Consider the following 22,334-nt stretch of genomic DNA (forward strand, 5'->3'; position numbering starts at 1 on the left):
GGGTTTTACTATGTTGGCCAGGCTGGTCTCAAACTCCTGACCTCAGGTGATCCACCCGCCTTGGCCTCCCAAAGTGCTGAGATTATAGGCATGAGCCACTGTGCCTGGCTAAGGTTAGAGGTTTTGAATGCTTAAGAAAAGTGAGCTGGGCACAGTGGCTCATGCCTGTATTGCCAGCACTTTGGGAGGCCAAGGCAGGTTGAATCACTTGAGCTCAGGAGTTCAAAACTAGCCTGGACAACATGGCGAAACCCTGTCTCTACAAAGAATACAAAAATTAGCTGGGTGTGGTAGCACATGCCTGTAGCCCCAGCTACTTGGGAGGCTAAAGTGGGAGGATCACTTGAGCCCCAGAAGCAGAGGTTGCAGTGAACCAAGATCGTGCCACTACACTCCAGCCTTGGGTACTAGAGCAAGACTCTGTCTCAAAAAAAAAAAAAGAAGAAAAGAAAACGTGATTCTGTATATTCCTACATATTTGCACTTGCATGCCTAGACCATCTGAGGAAGTATACCCAAACACTAGTTATCAGTGGTGCCTCCAAGAGGAGAACTGGGGCTTGGTGAGCCCCAGGAGGAGGAGGGAGGAGGAAAAAAAAAAATTTATTTTATTTTATTTTATTTTATTTTATTTTTTTGAGATGGAGTCTCACTCTGTCCCCCAGGCTGGAGTGCAGTGGTGCAATCTCGGCTCACTGCAAGCTCCGCCTGCCAGGTTCATGCCATTCTCTTGCCTCAGCCTCCTAAGTAGCTGGGACTACAGGTGCCTGCCACCACACCCGGCTAATTTTTTGTATTTTTAGTGGAGACGGGGTTTCACCGTGTTAGCCAGGATGGTCTTGATCTCCTGACCTCATGATCTGCCCATCTCAGCCTCCCAAAGTGCTGGGATTACAGGCATGAGCCAACACGCCTGGCCGAAAATTTTTACTTACAGATACCTTAAAAGAGTAGGTCTCATGTCTCAGAACCAAGGAATGGATCCAAAATGGTAAGTAAGCACTTAGGAAGCAGCTTCTGTGCTTAGCAGGCAAGTCCTAACTCCGGAAGGTCTTTGGCCCCAGGCACATAGCTTAGCCTTTGTGTGGGCCCTTTCCTCATTGTCGCAGGGACTATTGGCATGCACGCTCCTAAGCCCTGTTCCATGATCTTGAATGGAATGCATCCAGATGGATTTGTGAGGTTAGATTCAGTCTTGAGAGTTTGGGGACACTTTTTTCACAGGTGTTACTGGTAAGAGGAAGGAAGAGACTAGAGGCAGGGGGTCAGGGGTCCTGGAATCTGCCTTCAAACTATTCCTTTCCCCCCATCTAAACCATGAGTGTAGCTTCCTTCGCTTGTGGAAATTGTATGACTTAGTTTCCCAGTGGTTGATATGGCCAAGACCCAATGCCACAGCCACTGTCTGACAAGCCCCTCTATGTACAGGGAGAAGTCTAATTCTCAGGCTGATGCTCAGTTGACAGTGCTGATAGTGGTAGTGGTGGAGACGATAGATTGTATTTCATGGATTCTTACTCTCTGTAGGCCCTATGATAAGCCTCGGTTTTATTGATAACCTAGAGTGATGTGTTACGGTTCCCATCTTACAGAGGAAGATATTTGGTTTCAGAGAGAAAGTAGAGCAATTTGTCTAGTATCACCCATTAGTAATTAGCGGTACTCAAAATTCAAACTCAGGTTCGCCTGGCTCTAAATGCCTTAGTCTTTACATTATGGTAGTTTTTCCCATAGAGGAAGAAGATAAATAATCTAAGTCCAGGCCAGGCGCAGTGGCTCACACCTGCAATCCCAGCACTTTGGGAGGCCAAGGCAGGTGGATCACCTGAGGTCAGGAGTTTAAGACCAGCCTGGCCAACATGGTGAAACCCTCTCTCTACTAAAAGTACAAAAATTAAACGGGTGCAGTGGTGTGTGCCTGTAATTCCAGCTACTCAGGAGGCTGAGGCAGGAGAATTGCTTGAACCCGGGAGGTGGAGGTTGCAACGAGCCGAGATCACACCACTGCACTGCAGCCTGGGCGACCCAGTGAGACTCTGTCTCAAAAAAAAAAAAAAAAGAATATAAGTCCTATGTTTTAAGTGCCACCTGTGTTATTCAAAAGAACTTTTTTCCTTCTTTTTTTAGTTCAGAGAAGGGGAGAGAGCAGGATGGCATGAGGGGAGGACTAGGATGATAAGATGTTAAGAAAGATTTGAAGGAAGATGTAAGCTTTACCAAAATTAAAAAGTAAAGGGAGTAAGTGGGGGGAAAAGGTGCAGAACAGTGTAATGTGTCACTACTTGTGGAAAAAATTATACTCAACACTTTTGTATATACTCAGCAGATCTTCTGGAAGAAGAGGTAAGAGTCTGATAACTGCAGTTGCCTCCAGGGAAGGGAATTTAGGTGTCTGGAGAGGAAAGGAATTATTTGATTTTCTTTGTGAACCCTTCTGATATAAATTAGATGTTTGTCCCCTCCAAATCTCATGTTGAAACATAATCCCCAGTGTTGAAAGTGGGGCCTAGTGGGAGCTGTTTGGGTCATGGGGGAGATCCCTCATGCATGGCTTGGTGCTGTCCTTGTGATAGTGAGTGAGTTCTTACTCTGAGTTCACAGGAGACCTGGTTGTTTAAAGGAGTGTGGCACCTCCGCCGCCCCTTCTTGCTCCTGCCCTCACCACTGTGATGTGCTGGCTCCCAGGCCTTCTACCATGATCTTAAGCTTCCTGAGGCCTCCCCAGAAGCCGATGCCAGCGCCACGCTTCCTGGAAAGCCTGCAGAACCTTTAGCCAATTAAGCTAAAAGTTCTTTATAAATTAGCCTCAGGTATTTCTTTACAGCAACCCCAAAACAGCCTAACACACTTTCTATATGTTCTGAGTTTTGCCCTCAATAACTGAATACAGCTAATTTTTTTAACTTAACACTTGACTGAAGTAAATAGTATCAGTATAGAGTCTTCATTACTGAATATTCATTATTTAGGATTCTGCAATTACAAGGTCACTTAGGAAAGCAGAAATCTCCATAATTTAGAGATATTCACTTAAGAACTATTTGTTTATAAAACTACTCTCACCAGGCGCGGTGGCTCACGCCTGTAATCACAGCACTTTGGGAGGCTGAGGCAGGCGGATCACCTGAGGTCAGGAGTTCGAGACCAGCCTGACCAACATGGAGAAACTCCATCTCTACTAAAAAATATAAAATTAGCCCGGCATGTTGGTGCATGCGTGTAATCCCAGCTACTCGGGAGGCCAGGAGTGTCTGAGGCAGGGGAATCACTTGAACCCAGGAGGTGGAGGTTGCGGTGAGCCGAGATTGCACCATTGCACTCCAGCCAGGGCAACAAGAGCAAAACTCCATCTCAAAAAATAATAATAATAAAAAAAAATAAAACTACTCTCTATTAGTAAATGGGTTGGTGATGAGCATTGAATCTTTTTAAGTATAGAATTATAACACCTGTGAGAATTCTATTACAAAATAGAATATAAATGTTGAAAGCCTATCTATGAAATTATATTTTATAAAAAATAAGCAGAGGAGAGATACTCTTTACATCTTTCAGAATGGGAGATTGATAAAGTTTAAAGCTATTAAATCAAGTTATAAAGGGTTAAGTATACTCTTTAAAGATATAAAAGTGACCACTAGAGGAACTGAAAATCCTAATGAAGCTGGGTGCCGTGGCTCACGCCCATAATCCCAGCACTTTAGAGGAGGCCAGGGCATGAGGATCACTTGAGCCCAGGAGTTTGAGACCAGCCTGGGCAACAAAATGAGACCCAGTGTCTAAAAAAATTAAAAAATTAGCCAAGCATGGTGGCATGCACACCTGTGGTCCCAGCTACACAGGAGGCTGAGGCAGGAGGATTGCTTGAGCCCAGGAGGTCAATGCTTCAGTGAGCCACTGAATATATAAATATATATAATATGTAGACTTCCTTTGGTTCTTGATTCAAAAATTATTAACTAAGAAAACATTTATAAGACAGAGAAATTTGAACACAGACTGGATTTTTTTATATTAAGGAGTTCATTGTTAATATTTTTAGAGTCCTTCTATTATGGAAATACACGTTGAAGTATTTTTGTTTGAAATAATTGGATATCTGGGATTGACTTCAAAATCATACAGCAGGGGAGCCGGGGATGAGCTGGGTGGAGTGTAGATGAAATACGATTAGCTGAGTGTTGGTAGTTCCTGAAACCAGGTGATGGGAGTTCATTCTACTATTTTTCTAATTGTGTAAGTGTTTGAAATTTTCTACAATATTAAGAAGTACGGCTGGGTGTAGTGGCTCACACCTGTAATCCCAGCACTTTGGGAGGCCGAGGCAGGCAGATCACAAGGTCGGGAGTTCAAGACCAGCCTGACCAACGCGGAGAAACCCTATCTCTACTAAAAATACAAAATAAGCTGGGCGTGGTGGCACACACCAGTAATCCCAGCTACTTAGGAGGCTGAGGCAGGAGAATTGCTTGAACATGGGAGGTGGAGATTGTAGTGAGCTGAGATTGCAACATTGCACTCCAGCCTGGGCAACAAGAGTGAAACTCCGTCTCAAAAAAAAAAAGAAGTAAATAAAAATTATTGAATAACAAAAATGCAAAATAAATAATCTTATATATATGCTATGATTATAACTGTGTTAAAATAGGAATGAATATGGAAGGGGTATTATAATTATCTTGGGGTGGTGAAGTGTGGTAAGTTTCCTGATTTCCAAATTCTCTGTGGTCCTGTGAATTTTACTTCTGTATTTTCACCAAAAGGTTGGGAGTGATCATGGCCCACCCTGCAACCTCTTCTTACATGGGCCACCCTTTCTTACCACGTGACTAAAACCTGTTAGCATTTATCTTGGAATCATGTGACTCCCTGTGCACAGTATCTTGGTGGTGCACTCTTTGAGGATATAATGAATAACCCCTGTTATATGGTGAGTTTTTGATCATTGTGTTGTTCTGAACTGGTGAAGGTAAATGGCACCAGTTCCTGATGATGCTAAATACAGGAGGTGTGGAAAGGCCCTTTGACTAAGAACTCCAAGTATCAGCCAGATACCAGAATTAAAATAATAGAGGAGGCAGGGTGCGATGGCTCATGTCTGTAATCCCAGCACTTTGGGAGGCTGAGGTGGGCTGATCACCTGAGGTCAGGAGTTCGAGACCGGCCTGGCCAACATGGTGAAACCCCGTCTCTACTAAAAATACAAAAATTAGCCAGGCATAGTTGCGGTTCCTGTAATTCCTGCTACTCAGGAGGCTGAGGCAGGAGAATTGCTTGAACCCTGGAGGCGGATGTTGCAGTAAGCTGAGATCGTACCACTGCACTCCAGCCTGGGCGACAGAGTGAGACACCGTCTTTAAAAAAAAAAAAAAAAAAGATAGAGGAAGTTAGGGGTTAGGAAGTAAGGCAGCTACAGACTTGAAGCTATTCATTCCAAGAGGTGGCAGTGCTGGGAAGCGGGAAGAGAATGATAGCTGTGTATGTTGGTGTTGGGGTGTAAGGGTTGTCTCCATCAGGAGACTACTGGAAGGCATGATTAGGGGATGGAGCAAGGGCTCACGTTTGTGTGAGCCCTCACCCCTAACCAGGACTGTGAAGGCTAAACTGTCCTTGGTTTTATTCCCAGGCCTGGTGAGTAATGTGGTATTCACCAGTCACACCACGGAGCAGCGGCACCCTCTCCTTGTTCAGCTGCAGAGCCTCATCAGGGCTGCCAATCCTGCTGCAGCCTTCATTCTTGCAGAAAATGGGATTGTCACCAGGTAATCTATAGATTCACTCTGCAAGTCCAGTTGCTTTCTCAGATACAGCACTCTGTCTGTGGCCCACAGAGTCTTTCTACTGTATCTGAGACCTGAACATTTGGAGAAGTCAGTTTTTGAGCCAGGTGTGATGGCACGCACCTGTAGTCCCAGCTACTCGGGAGACTGAGAAGGGAGGATCACTTGAATCCAGGAATTGGAGGCTGCAGTGAGCTATGATTGTGTCAGTGCATTCCACAGCCTGAGAGACAGAGCAAGACTGCATCTCTTTAAAAAAAAAAAAAGGCTAGCCCCAATGGCTCATGTCTGTAATCTCAGCATTTTGGGTGGCTGAGGTGGGAGGATCTCGAGTCAGGAGTTTGAGACCAGCCTGGACAATATAGTGATACTCCATCTCAAAAAAGAAAAAATATATTGGAAAAAAAAAAACAACAGTTTTTGAAGTGCTTTTTTTTTTTTTGAGACGGAGTCTCACTCTGTCATCCAGGCTGGAGTGCAGTGGCTCACTGCAAGCTCCGCCTCCTAGGTTCACGCCATTCTCCTGCCTCAGCCTCCTGAGTAGCTGGGACTACAGGCGCCCACCACCACGCCTGGCTAATTTTTTTTTTGTATTTTTAGTAGAGACAGGGTTTCAACGTGTTAGCCAGGATGTTCTTAATCTCCTGACCTCGTGATCTGCCTGCCTTGGCCTCCCAAAGTGCTGGGATTACAGGCGTGAGCCACCACGCCTGGCCGAAGTGCTTTTGATGCTCTGTAAAAATCACCAAGAAGACCCCATCATGTACCGTTTTGAGGCATTTTGTTTTGATACATTCACATTCTCATCCATTGAAGGATGGTAGCCAAGATTCTCTTAACATCCTTGTATTAAAGTGTGAAAGAAATGGCACAGAGAACATAGAGAAGGGTCGGATGTGGTGGCTCAACCTGTAATCCCAGCACTTAGGAAGCCCAAAACTCCTTGCAGGAGTTCAAGACCAGCCTGGGTAAAATAGTGACACTCTGTCTCTACCAAAACAGTTTTTTAAAAAAACAGCCAGCATGGTTGTGCATGTCTGTAGTCTCAGCTACTCAGGAGGCTGAGCAGGAGGATTGCCTGAGCCCAGGAGTTCAGGGTTACACTGAGCCATGATCACACCATTGCACTCCAGCCTGAGTGAGGTAGTGAGACTTTGTCTATTTAAAAAAAAAAAGTGGCCGGGTGCAGTGGCTCACGCCTGTAATCCCAGCACTTTGGGAGGCCAAGGCAGGCGGATCACGAGGTCAGGAGATCAAGACCATCCTTGCTAACACGGTGGAAACCCCGCCTCTATTTAAAAAAATACAGAAATTAGCCAGATGTGGTGGCAGCCACCTGTAGTCCCAGCTACTTGGGAGGCTGAGGCAGGAGAATGGCGTGAACCCGGGAGGCAGAGCGTGCAGTGAGCCAAGATCGCACCACTGAACTCCAGCCAGCCTGGGCAACAGAGCAAGACTCTGTCTCAAAAAAAAAAAAAAAGTAACATAGAGATATTATCTCTTTTCTTCGTGGACTTGGGTTCAAATTACAAACTAAAAATAGAAAATTAGTGATTTTGTATGTGTACACACATATACAAGGAGAAAACACCTGGTTATGTAGCCGTTTTGTTTGCTCAATTCAGATAAAAGGTTATATACCTTTTTAATGTAGTTTTGACTTTTGAACTATGTAGATATTTTATGTATTCAAAAATTAAATAAAGGAGGGAAAAAACTAAATTAAATACAAACCAAAAAAAGTGAATCTAGGCCGGGTGCAGTGGCTCACGCCTGTAATCCCAGCACTTTGGGAGGCCGAGGCAGGCAGATCACGAAGTCAGGAGTTCGAGACCAGCCCTACCAACATGGTGAAATTCCGTCTCTACTAAAAATACAAAAATTAGCTGGGCATGGTGGCGCATGCCTATAATCCCAGCTACTCAGGAGACTGAGGCAAGAGAATCGCTTAAACCCAGGAGGCAGAGGTTGCAGTGAGCCAAGATCGTACCATTGCACTCCAGGTGGGCGACAAAGAGAAACTCCATCTCAAAAAAAAAAAAAAAAAAAGTGGGGGGCCGAGCACAGTGATTCCTGCCTGTAATCGCAACACTTTGGGAGGCTGAGGCGGGCGTATCACCTGAGGTCAGGAGTTCAAGACCAGCCCAGCCTGGCCAACATGGCAAAACCCCGCCTCTGCTAAAAATACAAAAAAGTGGCCAGGCGTGGTGCCAGGCATCTGTAATCCCAGCTACTCAGGAGGCTGAGGCAGGAGAATTGATTGAACCTGGGAGGCGGAGGTTGCAGTGAGCCAAGATCACGCCATTGCACTCCAGCCTGGGCAACAAGAATGAAACTCCATCTCAAAATTAAAAAAAAAAAAAAAAAAAAGTAAATCTATCTGTATATCAAAGTAATAACAACCATACCAAGAAAAGTATTTAATTCAAGTAACTTTTGAACATAATCCTCTGCTGGAACCCTGGTTCTAAACAACATCACTGATTGAAGAGAGGAGATTATGAATATGAAATGGGGAAGATGAAGAAAAACCCTTCAAATATTTATTTTATTTTATTTAGACAGAGTCTTGCTCTGTCACCCAGGCTGGAGTGCCGTGGCACAATCTCAGCTCACTGCAACCTCCACCTCCTGGATTCAAGTGATTCTCCTGCCCCAGCCTCCCTAGTAGCTGGGATTACAAGTGCACACCACCATACCCGGCTAATTTTTCTATTTTTAGTAGTGACAGGGTTTCACCATGTTGGCCAGGCTGGTGTTGAACTCCTGGCCTCAAGTGATCCACCCACCTCAGCCTCCCAAAGATCAAATGTTGATTTGAATTGGAGATTCAGTATAAATTCATTATTTTTAAAAATGTATATTTCCTACCACTTTCCTTTGAAAGGGACCAGAATAGTAATACCACAGTTGCAGCAAATACCCTTACCTCTGTATCTTGGTTTCTAAGTACCAGTCCCCACTACAAGGTATCAGGACTCCTTGGAGAATTAGCTGACTTCATGCCTACGTCAAGGAAAGTACAAGGTGAGCCTGGTCCATTTTATGCCAATAAAGCAAGAAAGTACTCAAAGATTAGTGGAGATGTGTCAAAAGGATATGGGAAGTAGCTTAAGAAGTTCCTGCTAGTCTAATTTGGGACAATTTGGGGATAAGAAAGAACCATGATAATACTGGAACTATGGATTATAACACATGGAATAAAATGTGTGTCCACAGTGATCCTCAAAAACGAAGGTGGGGCTAGGCACGGTGGCTCACACCTGTAATCCCAGCACTTTGGGAGGCCAGGGCGGGCAAATCACCTGAGGTCGGGAGTTCGAAACCAGCCTGACCAATATGGCGAAACCCCATCTCTATTAAAAATACAAAATTAGCCGGGCATGGTGGCGCATGCCTGTAATTCCAGTTACTCAGGAGGCTGAGGCAGGAGAATGGCTTGAACCCAGGAGGCGGAGCTTGCAGTGAGCCAAGATTGTGCCATTGCACTCTAGCCTAGGCAACAAGAGTGAAACTCCATCTCAAAAGAAAAAAAAAAGGTGGAAGGGGGCAGGATAGCAAAGCCCTTTATAGAAGAATACCAAGTAAATAAGGTTTGATAGAACTAGAAAATAATCGGCCGAGCATGGTGGCTCAGGCCAGTAATCCCAGCACTTTGGGAGTCCGAGGTGGGCAGATCACAAGGTCAGGAGATCGAGACCATCCTGGCTAACACAGTGAAACCCCATCTCTACTAAAAATACAAAAAATTAGCCGGGCGTGGTGGCAGGCACCTGTAGTCCCAGCTACTCAGGAGGCTGAGGCAGGAGAATGGCATAAACCCAGGAGGCGGAGCTTGCAGTGGGCTGAGACCGTGCGACTGCACTCCAGCCTGGGCAACAGAGCAAGACTCCATCTCAACCATCTCAAAAAAACAAACAAACAAACAAAAGAACTAGAAAATAATCATTTTGTAACCTTCAGTCTAATACAGTATTTGATTTAGGGAACGATCAATGAATACTAAAAGCACTAGGTGAAAGACTGTTGAAGAAAAAATATATTACTAGTCCTGTACTGTGTAAAGTACCACTCCATAGACTACTGACTCCTTACAAAGAGGGAAAAATACCTTACAATGGAAAGGTCTGGTATACCTATGTTGAACAAACGATTAAACTCAGTGAGACCAGTAATGGGACAAACTGATATCCTGTACCTCCTTGATGTGATGCAGTGGGAAGGATGCAACACCACCTGGGTATTAATCTCAAAATATGCATAACCTGAATATAATTATGAGAATTAGACAAATCCAAGTGTGGGACACAAAAGCTCTGACATGTACTCTTAAATATCAACACCATGAGAATCAAACAAACCAAAAGATAGAGAAACTGTTCCAGGTTAAAGGAGAATAAAGACTGTAAATTTAGGCCAGGTGCAGTGACTCACGCCTGTAATCCCAACGCCTTAGGAGGCTGAGGCAGGCAGGTCACCTGGGGTCAGGAGTTCAAGATCAGCCTGGCCAACATGGCGAAACCCCCCATCTCTATTAAAAAAATACAAAAATTAGCTGGGCGTGGTGGTGGGTGCCTGTAGTCCCAGCTACTTGGGAGGCTGAGTCAGGAGAATCGCTTGAACTCAGGAGGCGGAGGTTGCAGTGAGACAAGATCAGGCCATTTCACTCCAGCCTGGGCAACAAGAACGAAACTCTGTCTCAAAATGTAAAAATAAAAAAGGAATGTATCTGTATGTCAAAGTAATAACAACCACACCAAAAAAGTATTTAATTCAAGTAACTTTTGAACATAATCTTTTTTTTTTTTTTTTTTGAAACAGAGTCTCACTCTGTCACCCAGGCTGGAGTGCAGTGGCGCGATCTCGTCTCACTGCAACCTCCACCTCCTGGATTCAAGCGATTCTCCTGCCTTGGCCTCCTAAGTAGCTGGGACTACAGTCGCGTGCCACCACACCCAGCTAATTTTTGTATTTCTTTAGTAGAGATGGGGTTTCTCCATGTTGGCCAGGCTGGTCTTGAACTCTTGACCCCAGGTGATCTGCCTGCCTCGGCCTCCCAAAGTGCTGGGATTACAGACATGAGCCATCGCGCCCGGCCTAATGAATGAATGAATAATTCTTGATTGGATCATGGACCCTCCTCCACCAAAAAGGAGAAATTTGAAAGTGGATGTATGTTCGTGCTTCTCCAGCTTTGTTGTGCATATGCATCTCTAGTGGAGATCTTGTTGAAAATTAGTTTCTGGTTCAGTACATCTGGGCTGGGGCCTGAGGTTCTGCATTTCTAACAAGCTCCCAGGTGATTGCTGGGAGCCAGTAAATTCCTTGGATGTGATCATGATATTGTAGTTCTGTAAGAGAATGTCCTTGTTCTTGGGAGATGCATACTGAAGTATTTAGGGGTAAAATATCATGATGAGTACAGCTAGTTTTCATTTGGTTTGGCAGAAAAAACAAAAATGCTTGTATGTATTTAGGGGACATGAAGAATAAACAAAACATGCAGGTAAAGACAGTCCTGGCCGGGGTCGGTGGCTCGCGCCTGTAATCCCAACACTTTGGGAGGCCGAGGCGGGCGGATCATGAGGTCAGGAAATTGAGACCATCCTGGCCAACGTGGTGAAACCCCATCCCTACTGAAAGTACAAAAGTTACCTGGGTATGGTGGCACATGCCTGTAGTCCCTGCTACTCGGGAGGCTGAGGCAGGAGAATTACTTGAACCCGGGAACCGGAGGTTGCAGTGAGCCAAGATTGCGCCACTGCACTCCAGCCTGGCAACAGAGCGAGACTCCGTCTCAAGAAAAAAAAAAAAGAGATTGACAGTCCTAATTAATCTAGGTATTTTCTGTGTGTTTTCAAAGGAATGAAGACATTGAGCTGATTCTCTCAGAAAACAGTTTTTCAAGTCCTGAGATGCTACGATCTCGATATTTAATGTATCCTGGCTGGCAAGTATCGTCATTGAAAAATAACTAAGATTTTTTTGTAAACCCAATGATTTATTTATTTACAGAAAAAAAAAGGGAGAAGGTGAAAATACCAGATGTGCTTTGCAAGAGTGACACATGGCAGCTGGCACGGCCTGCCTATCCGGCAGCTGCTGGCCCTGCCAGGAGCCCAGTGCTCCACCTCTTGGGCTCCAAACTGGGAGCCTTCTCAGATGTTTCAATTTAGGGAGTCATCCTGTAGGCAGCAAGCACCGCTGTGCCCTGTGTTCCTCCAGCCCCTACTGAGGGCAAAGTGCCTGGCACAGAACCAAGGAGCTATAACTTTCCCAGGTGAGACTCGCTTCTGACAATACCGTCAGTCCTCTAGGGTTCCCATCTGCTGGGTTCCCTGCTCATATGGCCCAGGGAATGTTCTCTGTAGGATGCTGCACAGCCTGTGGACCTCTCCAGAGGAGAAGAGGACAAAGGAGAGAGTGTGCTGCAAAGTTACTGTAATCATACTAATACCGACACACTGGAGCATTTACTGTGTGTGCTAGCTGTTGTTCTAAGGCTCCACTCTCTACATGGCAGCTCCTAGCTACATGGCTATTTAATGAAATGTAAATTAATAAAAATCAAAATTTATAATTCAGTCTTTCAGCCACACAGCCACATTTCAAGTGCTTCATAGCTTCCTGTGGCTGGCAGCTACCGTGTCCAACAGTGCAGATCTAGAACATTTCCATTGCCCCAGAAAGCTCTGTTGAACAGTGCTGTTGTGAGAGCCTTGTTTATGTTGTCTCATTTACATCAATCCTGTGAAGTGGATTCCATTATTTTATCATTTTACAGATGAGGTACCAGGGGCAGCAAAGAGTTAATGACTTGACAATTTATAGCTTAGTAAATGAAAGAACTGGATTTCATACCCAGGTTGAATGGCTCAGAGCTTTTTCTCTTAGGCATCGTGCTACACTTATTCCTGTATAGAATGGACAATTTCTTTCTGCTCTGTTGAAGGTTTAGGGGAAGACCATTGTTAAAGCTTGGCCAGAATTAATCTCTCATGTTTATTTGGATTATCTTTGTTATTCTTACTCATTTTTCCCAAGCACCTCTCTACATCCTCCATACCACCCCTTACACCACCAACTTTTTTCCTAACAAAAAATGATCTGGCCAGGCGTGGTGGCTCACGCCTGTAATCCCAGCACTTTGGGAGGCCGAGGCGGGCAGATCACAAGGTCAGAAGATCGAGACCATCCTGGCTAACATGGTGAAACCCCGTCTCTACTGAAAATACAAAAAATTAGCCAGGTGTGGTGGTGGATGCCTGTAGTCCCAGCTACTCGGGAGGCTGAGGCAGGAGAATGGCGTGAAGCTGGGAGGTGGAGCTTGCAGTGAGCTGAGATCACACCACTGCACTCCAGCCTGGGTAACAGAGCGAGACTCCATCTCAAAAAAAAAAAAAAAATGATCTACTATGCTGTAAAAAAACAAAACCAAAAAAATCCCAGAGGGTCAGTATGTAAAATTAAAGGTTTTCAGGCATATTCTTAGAAGGAATCTCTGATTTGAATCACGCCATACTTAAAACAGTGAGTAAGTGGGTCATTTCTTATGTCTGAACAAGATAATGATATCTTAGCTAAAAATAAACAAATGGAGCTTCTGGGGGAACCTCCTTTCCAATGGCTACAGCCACTGACTCCCTTGCTGCCTGAACCTCTGGGTCCTGAGGCTCCTGTAATCACCACCAGGTGCCTAGAGAAGCGCTGTTCTCCAGTCCTTACTGACCCATGCACAAGAACCTAGCTCAGGGCCCAGACACCTGGAGGCAGACTAATCCAGGAGCGAGTAGGGTAAGAGGGGCCCATTAGAAGACTGTGAATCTGGCCGGATGTGGTGGCTAACACCTGTAATCCCAGCACTTTGGGAGGCCAAGGCAGGTGGACCATGAGGTCAGGAGTTCGAGACCAGCCTGGCCAACATGGTGAAACCCCGTCTCTACTAAAAATACAAAAGTTAGCCGGGCATGGTGGCGGGCGCCTATAGTCCCAGCTACTCAGGAGGCTGAGGCAGGAGAATGGCGTGAACCCAGGAGGCGAAGCTTGCAGCAAGCCGAGATCGCGCCACTGCACTCCAGCCTGGGCAACAAGACCAAAACTTAGTCTCAAAAAAAAAAAAAAAGAATGTGAACTTTTTCCTCATCAGGAAGATCAGTCCTTATAGAGAATGAGAGATGGAGGGACCCCAAAATTCTCTTTCAGGCCCCCTCCTAAGTCCATTTCTTGGAATGAGATAATTTCATCTTTAACAAGATGGCAGTCATCAGTCTCCTACTCATCTCTATATATTACTCCCCTCCCACGTGGGTCAGAGCCACCACCTCAGAGTGAATGGGCTTCAGTTCCAGGATGTGCTCCGCTCTGTGCTGTGCACACATTCTCTGCCACTTCCCTCCCACATCCTTCTCTGTTCCCATCCACCCTCCTTCCACCTTTTCTGGTAGAACAGCTTGTTTCTAGTTTGGGCAGAAACCTTGCTGCCTTCCCTTAGCCCCTGCAAATTCCCCTAAGGATTCAGGTACCACAGAAGCCAGAGGCCAGAGAAACCCCCAGCCTCCAAAATGACTTGTTTGGATGGGGAGAAGACAGGTCAGTCTTGCAAAAATCTTATGCCTACTACCTTACTTTAAAGAAATTACAAAGAATAAGATACTTTCAACAATTTAAAATTCAAAATTGCAGTGCTATTTTAAAATAAAGGAAACGGGCAGGTGCAGTGGCTCACGCCTGTAATCCCAGCACTTTGGGAGGCCAAGGTGAGTGGATCATGAGGTCAGGAGTTCAAGACCAGCCTGGCCAACATGGTGAAACCCCATCTCTATTAAAAATACAAAAATTAGCCAGGCGTGGTGGTGGGCACCTGTAATCCCAGCTATTCGGGAGGTTGAGGTGGAGAATTGCTTGAACCTGGGAGGTGGAGGTTGCGGTGAGCCGAGATCGTGCCACTGCACTCCAGCCTGGGTGACAGAGCGAGACACCATCTCAAAAAATAATAATAATAATAATTAATTAATTAAAATAAAGGAAACAGGCTAGGCACAGTGACTCATGGCTATAATCCCAGCACCTTGGGAGGCTGTGGAGGGAGGATCACTTGAGGCCAGGAGTCCAAGACCAGCCTGGTCAGCATAGTGAGACCTTGTCTCTAATAAAAAACAAAATTAGTTGGGCATGGTGGCATGTGTCGTAGAAACTACTCAAGAAGCTGAGGTAGGAGGATCACTTGAGCCTGAGATGTCAAAGCTCTAATGAGCTATGATCACACCACTGCACTCCAGCCTGAGCAACAGAGCAAGACCCTGTCTCAAAGAAAATAGAGCAGAGATGCCCCAGTTACTTCTGTGACAGGTATACACATCTATATGTACAACCTGTTATGCTGCCTGCAACAAAATGGCAGGGCATAGTTGGAGCCCTTAAAGAAATGGGAGCAAGGCCGGGTGCGGTGGTGGCTTACACCTGTAATCTTAGCACTTTGGGAAGTTGAGGTGGGCAGATCACTTGAGGCCAGGAGTTTGAGACCAGCCTGGCCAACATGGCGAAACCTCGTCTCTACAAACAATACAAAAATTAGCTGGGTGTGGTGGCGCACACGCCTGTGATGCCAGCTACTCAGGAGGCTGAGGCAGGAGAATCGCTTGAACCCAGGAGGCGGAGATTGCAGGGAGCCAAGATCGCACCACTGCACTCCAGCCTGGACAACCGAGGGAGACCTTGTCTCAAAAAAAAAGAGAGAGAAATGGGAGAGCATCCTGAGCAAGAGCCCCCCACCCTACCAGGAAGGACCCCCAAACTCAGATGGGGACTGGGAGGCTTCAGAGGTACACAGGGTCTTTGACATCAAGGAACTGCTAGTCTAAGGTTAGGTAAAACCATCCTGAGAAAGCTCCTGATTTAACTGGGCAGTCATGCTTCCCAGTCTCAAAATAAAAGAGGCATATACATATTTAAACAAGTTTTTGTGTGCAAAATGGCATAAAAGTAAGGGAGAATTCAAATATTTGTACTTAAAATTTTTTAAACCTTTCAAGGTATGAAGGTAAATTGAATGCTGGATCAGTCTATCCCCTAATGGTTCAGATCTGCGTATGGTTTGGCCGTCCCTTGGAGAAGACTCGCTTTGTGGCCAAATGTAAAGGTAAGCCTTGACTGGGATGTCCCAGACACTGGAAAAAGGGTACCCCAGGGTTAATTCTGCCTCCTGGTACCATTTCAGTATTCTATGTGCTGTGTCTCTTCTTACCTTTTGAAACCAAAAGTAGACAGAGGGATTTGAGGATTGTGGGTAGCCACACAATTTGGTCTCCACTCCAGTGAAAGGGTTTTCCCTCCCCTGGGAACAGTGGCAGAGCCACAGGGGAGCAACAGGGTGTGGCGGGTAGAACCTGTGAACCCTTGACCCTGGTGTATGGTCCCTCCCCAGTCCCTAAAACTCCCAGCTGTGCTGTCCTGAATTTGGCCTGTGCCTCCATGTGGGTGACAGCCCTGTCCTCTTCCTCCACCAGCAATTCAGTCCTCCATCAAGCCAAGTCCCTTCTCCGGAAACATCTACCACATCCTGGGCAAAGTGAAGTTTTCAGGTAACCAAGGACTGGGATTTGGGAGCTCTACACCATGGAGTGCTTGCATCTCATGATGTGAGTTCAGAGCCTCTGCTGGTGCTCTGCAGACCACTGATGCTGCTCAGACTCTCAGAAACCTTCCCCACCCTGGGCCTTCACGCCATCAGGCTTGTCCATCACCCCTCTCCGCCGAGGGCCTACTTAGTCTAGGTCCTCCTGTTCATGACAGGTTTGCTCTCCTCTCCTGGATGACCTGCTCAGGGGCTCTTCTCACAGCTTTTTGACCTTCTTGTTCAGAGCCTTACACTTCACACCTCTTGAGCCAGTCAGGGCCTCCTCTAGACCTAAAACCAGAAGCTGCCCCAATGCTGAGCTCTTCAGCTCCAGATCCATTTCTGACCAAAGTCTTTGAGCTTCCGTTTGCCTTCTCCTCTCTTCTGACTAGTAGGCCTGAGGATCAGTTTAGACCTCTGGAGCCCTTGCTGTCCTGGGGTGGGCATCAGAGAAGGCCTCAAAACCAGTAGGAGTCGGTCAACTCAATGTTGAGGAAAGGTACAGTATTCCAGGGGAAAGAAATAGCATTTGCTATAATCCAGAGGCAGAAAAGACACATTTCAGGAACCAAAAAGCATTTACTGTAACTGGAGCCTGGGAGTAGGGAGAGAGGGAGTGAGTCTGTTAGGGTGTCTTCAGCTGTTATCACAGAGAACCCCCACTCAGCTAGCAGGTGTTGGCTGTATAACAAGTGAGGCGCTCAAGCAGCAGAGCAAGGCCACTGAGGACCCAGGTGATGTATGTCTTCGTGTCCTCCCCTTCTTGGTGTGTCAGCTTGTCCTTCAGGTTCCTGCCCCTTATGGTTGCCGAGTGGTGCTACAGCTCTGGGTGTCAAAGCCAGACACTGCGTCCAGCCAGTGAGGAGAGGCTGGCTCTTCCTGTGGGTGCCTTTGTCAGTGCAGCACCTCCCCCCAGTTTCTCTGCCGACTTATCTCATTGGATTGCTGTGCCTTTCTAGACCCATCACCCATGGGGGAATTGGTATTGGAAGAAGAGGGAGACAGTATAGGGGGTCGGCAGCTATCAGTTTCTGCTGTAGGGAACCACTGAGGGCTTCAAGCATAGAACCATCATGGCTCAGATGGGAGAATTACATGGGTCCTTAGCTCATAGCTTTTGCTTCATTTATGTGATCAAATCAGAAACTTCGGCCCCATACCCAAGCCCACTGATTTCAGGCTCCAACAGCCAGCCCCTGCTGCTTCAGAGGTCTTGGTACTTTTGTTTTTCCCTCTCACCCATCACCTCCTTTTCTTCTTTATTTTTATTTCTTTTTTGGCCAGGTACAGTGGCTCACGCCTGTAATCCCAGCACTTTGGGAGGCCGAGGCAAGAGGATCACTTGAGGTCAGGAGTTCGAGAGCAGCCTGGCCAATATGGTGAAACCCCATCTCTACTAAAAATAAAAAAAAATTAGGCCGGGCTCGGTGGCTCACACCTGTAATCCCAGCACTTTGGGAGGCCAAGGCAGGCAGATCATTTGAGGCCAGCAGTTTGAGACCAGTCTGACCAACATGGTGAAACCCTGTCTCTACTAAAAATACAAAATTAGCTGGGCGTGGTGGTGGACACCTGTAATCCCAGCTACTTGGGAGGGTGAGACAGGAGAATCACTTGAACCTGGGAGGTGGAGGTTGTAGTGAGCCGAGATTGTACCACTGCACTCCAGCTTGGGCAACAAGAGCGAAACTCTGTCTCAAAAAAAAAAAAAATTAGCCAGGCATGGTGGCACATGCCTTTAATCCCAGCTACTTGGGAGGCTGAGGTGAGAGAATCACTTGAACCCAGGAGGCGGCAGTTGCAGTGAGCCGAGATTGCGCCACTGCACTCCAGCCTGGGCGACAGAGTGAAACTCTGTCTCAATAAAATAAATAAATAAATATTTTTATTTCTTTCTTCTTTTTATTTTTTGAGACAATGTCTCACTTTGTCACCTAGGCCAAAGTATACTGGTTTGATCTCGGCTCACTGCATCCTTGACCTCCCAGGCTCAAGCGATCATCCTACCTCAGCCTCCCAAGTAGCTGGGACTATAGGCGTGAACCACCATGCCTGGCTGATTTTTTTTCTTTTTTGTGGAGACAAGGTCTCCCTATGTTGCCCAGGCTGGTCTCGAATTCCCGGGCTCAAGTGATCCTCCTGCCTCGGCCTCCCAAAGTGCTGGAATTAAGGTATTAGCCACCACACCCAGCCTCTTGTTTATTTAGATCTGCTATTAACTCTTTTTTTGTTCAAATTTAACCTCTCTTTTTTCTGGATCCTTTCTCATCCTGCCTTTCAGGGCGCCCTTGCCGACTTCTTGGGTCTCCAGTCACTCCTAGCCCTCATCTCCTTAGCATGTAACACTTTTTCCCATTCTCATCTGTGTGACCTTCGTGCAACACTGCTGTACTGTTTTTTGTCTGTTTTGTTTTGTTTTTGAGACAGGGTCTTGCTCTGTTGCCCAGGCTGGAGTGCAGTAGTGCAATCCTAGGTCACTGCCCACCCCAGCCTCCCAAGTAACTGGGACTACAGGAACACACCATCACACCCAGCTAATTTTTTTGTTGTACTGTTGGCTGTGCCCTCCTCCCTTGGCCTCTGAGGCCTCTGCTGAGAGCCCCCCACTTCTACCAAGGGGGTTTCTTTGCTTTTCCTCAACCACCTCTTCCATAATGGCTATTCCAGCAACCACCAGGGACTATGTGGATGTCTCACGCTCAGGGTCTTACAGACTTTCAAATGCCACAAGTGCAGAGTCAAACTCTTCCTCTTCTCCCACCTATAAACCTTTTTTTCTCTTGTGTTTCCCTTCTGGGATAATAGTGTCCACCGGATCACCCAGATCAGCCAAGCCAGAAACTTATTTTGTTCCTCTCTCTCTCTCTTACTCCATCCTTTCTTTTCCTTTTTAAAAAACAAAACAAAATGGGGTCTCCTTCTGTCACCCAGGCTGGAGTACAGTGGTGCAATCTCAGCTCACTGCAGCCTTGAATTCCTGGGCTCAAGTGCTCCTCCTGCCTCAGCCTCCTGAGTAGCTGGGACCACAAGCATGAGCCACTGTGCCCACCTACTCCATCCTTTCTAAGCTGCCACCAGTCACATCAGTTCTCTCTCTTGCATTTTCTCATGAATCTGTCCCAACCATCTGCATTGTCACAGTCTTAGCATAGCTGTATCCTTTCAAGGCAGGCTCTCAGGGACTAATGTGTATTCTCCTTACAGACTCTGAGAGGACCATGGAGGTCTGCTACAACACACTGGCCAACTCCTTGAGCATCATGCCAGTTTTGGAAGGACCCACACCACCACCAGACTCCAAAAGCATATCTCAAGACAGCAGCGGGCAGCAGGAGTGCTACCTTGTGTTCATCGGCTGCTCCCTGAAGGAAGACAGCATCAAGGACTGGCTGCGGCAGTCAGCTAAGCAGGTGGTTTCCAGAGCCCAGACAGACCTGACACAGATGTGACCAGACACCTCAGAGCTGCTGTTGGCCCTGAGAAGCCCCGCCGCTGCCTCCCTGATGCTTCCTCACTGGGCTTCTCCTCCCTGGCCCAGCCAGCACTTTAGGGAGATTTTGAGAGAGGGAGAAAGCCACTCAGAGAAAACTCCAGGCAGGCCTGCTATGTTGTTTGCTCTGTGAACCAGGTTCTCTGCAAGCTTTGGGTGCTAAGCCTTGTAGCACAGCCTTGGGGATTTAGTTCATCCTAGAACTCTGGGAATAGAGTTAGCTGGGGCCTGGGTCTTCTGTAGATGCTCACTAGGGACCTGTCTTTATACTGAGGGATGGGCTGCCTCACTTGGATAAGCTTCTAAATGGTTCTTGACTGTGGGACCTCAGACTGCCCCTTTGTCTGCCTCTCATTGGTAGGGTTTAGGGATAAGAATCTACAAAGAGGCATGACCATTCCCATTTACGAAAACACTGGGCTGTCCTCTGCTGCTTGTTCCCTGCTGGCTCACTGGGCTCTGTGATGGGAAAGTGGATTTCTCAAAGAGCAGACTAGACAGAATATTATATCCAGGCCATAGCACACGTGCTTTCCCTACTGCTGAGATCTTAGTCATGTAATAGAGCCCAGAGCCCTCCCCTGCCCATACACTCCATGAGTTCTGCTGGGACCTGACCCTCCACTCCATCTCTGCAGAAGCCTCAGAGGAAAGCCCTGAAGACCAGGGGGATGCTAACACAACAGGAGATCAGGAGCATCCACGTGAGTGCCTTGCCCTGGCTTCTCCCCTCAGTGGCCCAGGGCTGTCCTCGGCTTACCTAGCTCTGTATTTTGGATTCTCTGAGTGAGGAGCTGTTTGTAGGACGTGCTGGAGGTCTTGCTTCTCCCAGGCCACAGAGGGAAGCTGCGTACAGAATTCTGGCCTTTGCAGCCTCAGTGAGGAGGGCGCAGGAGACCTCTGGTGTGACCTGGGCATCAGATTGAGTAGAGCCAGTACTTGTGGGAGAAGCTGATGACCAGAGGCCCTGCCTTGGCACCTTGTTCAAGCAACTGCAGAAGATCTGTGTTACAGATGAACCAGCTAGAGCCCAGGCAAAAACTGTCTAGATCCAGAGGCTGCTTATAGGAAGGTTGTGGAACCTGAGGCCAGGATAAGAGGCTGATTGAGAGACCCCCTTGATGAGCCTCCCAGCCTCCAGGCTCTGACCCCCAGCCTCTGCCTCAGTCGCCATGCTCACTGGGGCCTTTTCCTGAGGGGTTTGGGGACAAAAAGCTAAAAAGGACACAGAGTCTAGGTCCCCAGGATGCCAGTAATGAGCAGGTGGGGCAGGAAAGTATTCTGGGACTCCAGGAGCCCCTGCTTTGGATTTGAGGAGGCCCCTTTCATAAACAGCTCCTATAGGCCCGGACAACCCTCGGTACTCCTGGGGAGGACAACATGGGCATAAGGTAGTCCTTATAATGTATGTTCCCCTGAAAGCCAACCGTGAACAAGGAGTTAAGTACAGGTAGTTTATTTTGGAAGTGATTCTAGGAGACACTAAATAGGAAACAGGAGGATGAAAGAGGGGAGGGGGAAACAGCCAATAAAGAGTGTGTTCGTGGCCGGGCGTGGTGGCTCACGCCTGTAATCCCAACACTTTGGGAGGCTGAGGTGGGTGGATCACTTGAGGTCAGGAGTTCAAGACCAGCCTGATCGATATGGTGAAACCCTGTCTCTACTAAAAATACAAAAATTAGCCAGGCATGGTGGCGCATGCCTGTAATCCCAGCTACTCGGGAGGCTGAGGCAGGAGAATTGCATGAACCCAGGAGATGGAGGTTGCAGTGAGCCAAGGTCACGCCACTGCACTCCAACCTGGGTGACAAAGCAAGACTCGATCTCAAAAAAAAAAAAAAAAAAAAAAGTGTGTTCGCACATCAGTACCACTGCGCACCATGGGAACTTCATCCCACTAGGACCTCCCAGAGCTCCTCACCTGAGAGGTGGGGAACCACCTCAGGCAGGGTTTGAGGTTTGCTGAGGGTGTTAGCTTCCTAGCTCCTCTGTAGAGCAGAGTAGTCTGTCTTGCTAGGGAAATAGACTTGTTTGTTTTTAATGAGTGAGTGAAGTATAGAAAGTAGTCAGATAATTATTACAGGTCTCTTTTTTCCTACAGGTGAAACGCCACTTGGAACCCCTACCTGCAGGCTACTTTTATAATGGCACCCAATTTGTTAACTTCTTTGGTGACAAAACTGATTTTCACCCACGTATCCTTGGAACAGCGTGGTCCCTGTGTGGAACCTGGGCAGTGAGGCTGGGAGTGTGTGAGCCTGTCTATAAAGCGGTTGTCTGCCAGAGCCATGCATCTGAGCCCCAGGAGCACTCTGCATGTCCACTGATGAGTCAGGAATGCACAGGGGCAAACCTCAGGGGCGAACTTTTCATTTCAGTCTCTAAAGCTGTTAAAGTTAAATCGCTCCTTTATTGAGTGGTTGCTAATGTGACTGTGAGTTATAGTTTT

The 22,334-nt window shown here is 46.9% G+C and overlaps 1 protein-coding gene across 5 annotated transcripts in view; it reads left to right on the top strand.

Moving 5' to 3' along the window:
• DNAAF9 (dynein axonemal assembly factor 9) overlaps positions 1 to 22,334 on the top strand; it is a 160,045-nt gene that overhangs the window by 133,550 nt on the left and 4,161 nt on the right. For 4 of the 5 annotated variants that reach the window (XM_054467962.2, XM_054467963.2, XM_063659469.1 and 1 more), the window contains exons 30-36: positions 5,627 to 5,762; positions 11,644 to 11,730; positions 15,812 to 15,918; positions 16,286 to 16,360; positions 19,600 to 19,805; positions 20,524 to 20,589; positions 21,987 to 22,080. In XM_054467962.2, the coding sequence (XP_054323937.1) occupies positions 5,627 to 5,762; positions 11,644 to 11,730; positions 15,812 to 15,918; positions 16,286 to 16,360; positions 19,600 to 19,805; positions 20,524 to 20,589; positions 21,987 to 22,080 (771 nt within the window). The remainder of the gene's footprint in view (positions 1 to 5,626; positions 5,763 to 11,643; positions 11,731 to 15,811; positions 15,919 to 16,285; positions 16,361 to 19,599; positions 19,806 to 20,523; positions 20,590 to 21,986; positions 22,081 to 22,334) is intronic. The other variant, XM_054467966.2, reaches the window with a different exon arrangement.

This window comes from Pongo pygmaeus, chromosome 21 (genome assembly GCF_028885625.2).
Source record: "Pongo pygmaeus isolate AG05252 chromosome 21, NHGRI_mPonPyg2-v2.0_pri, whole genome shotgun sequence".
Lineage (NCBI taxonomy): Eukaryota > Metazoa > Chordata > Mammalia > Primates > Hominidae > Pongo > Pongo pygmaeus.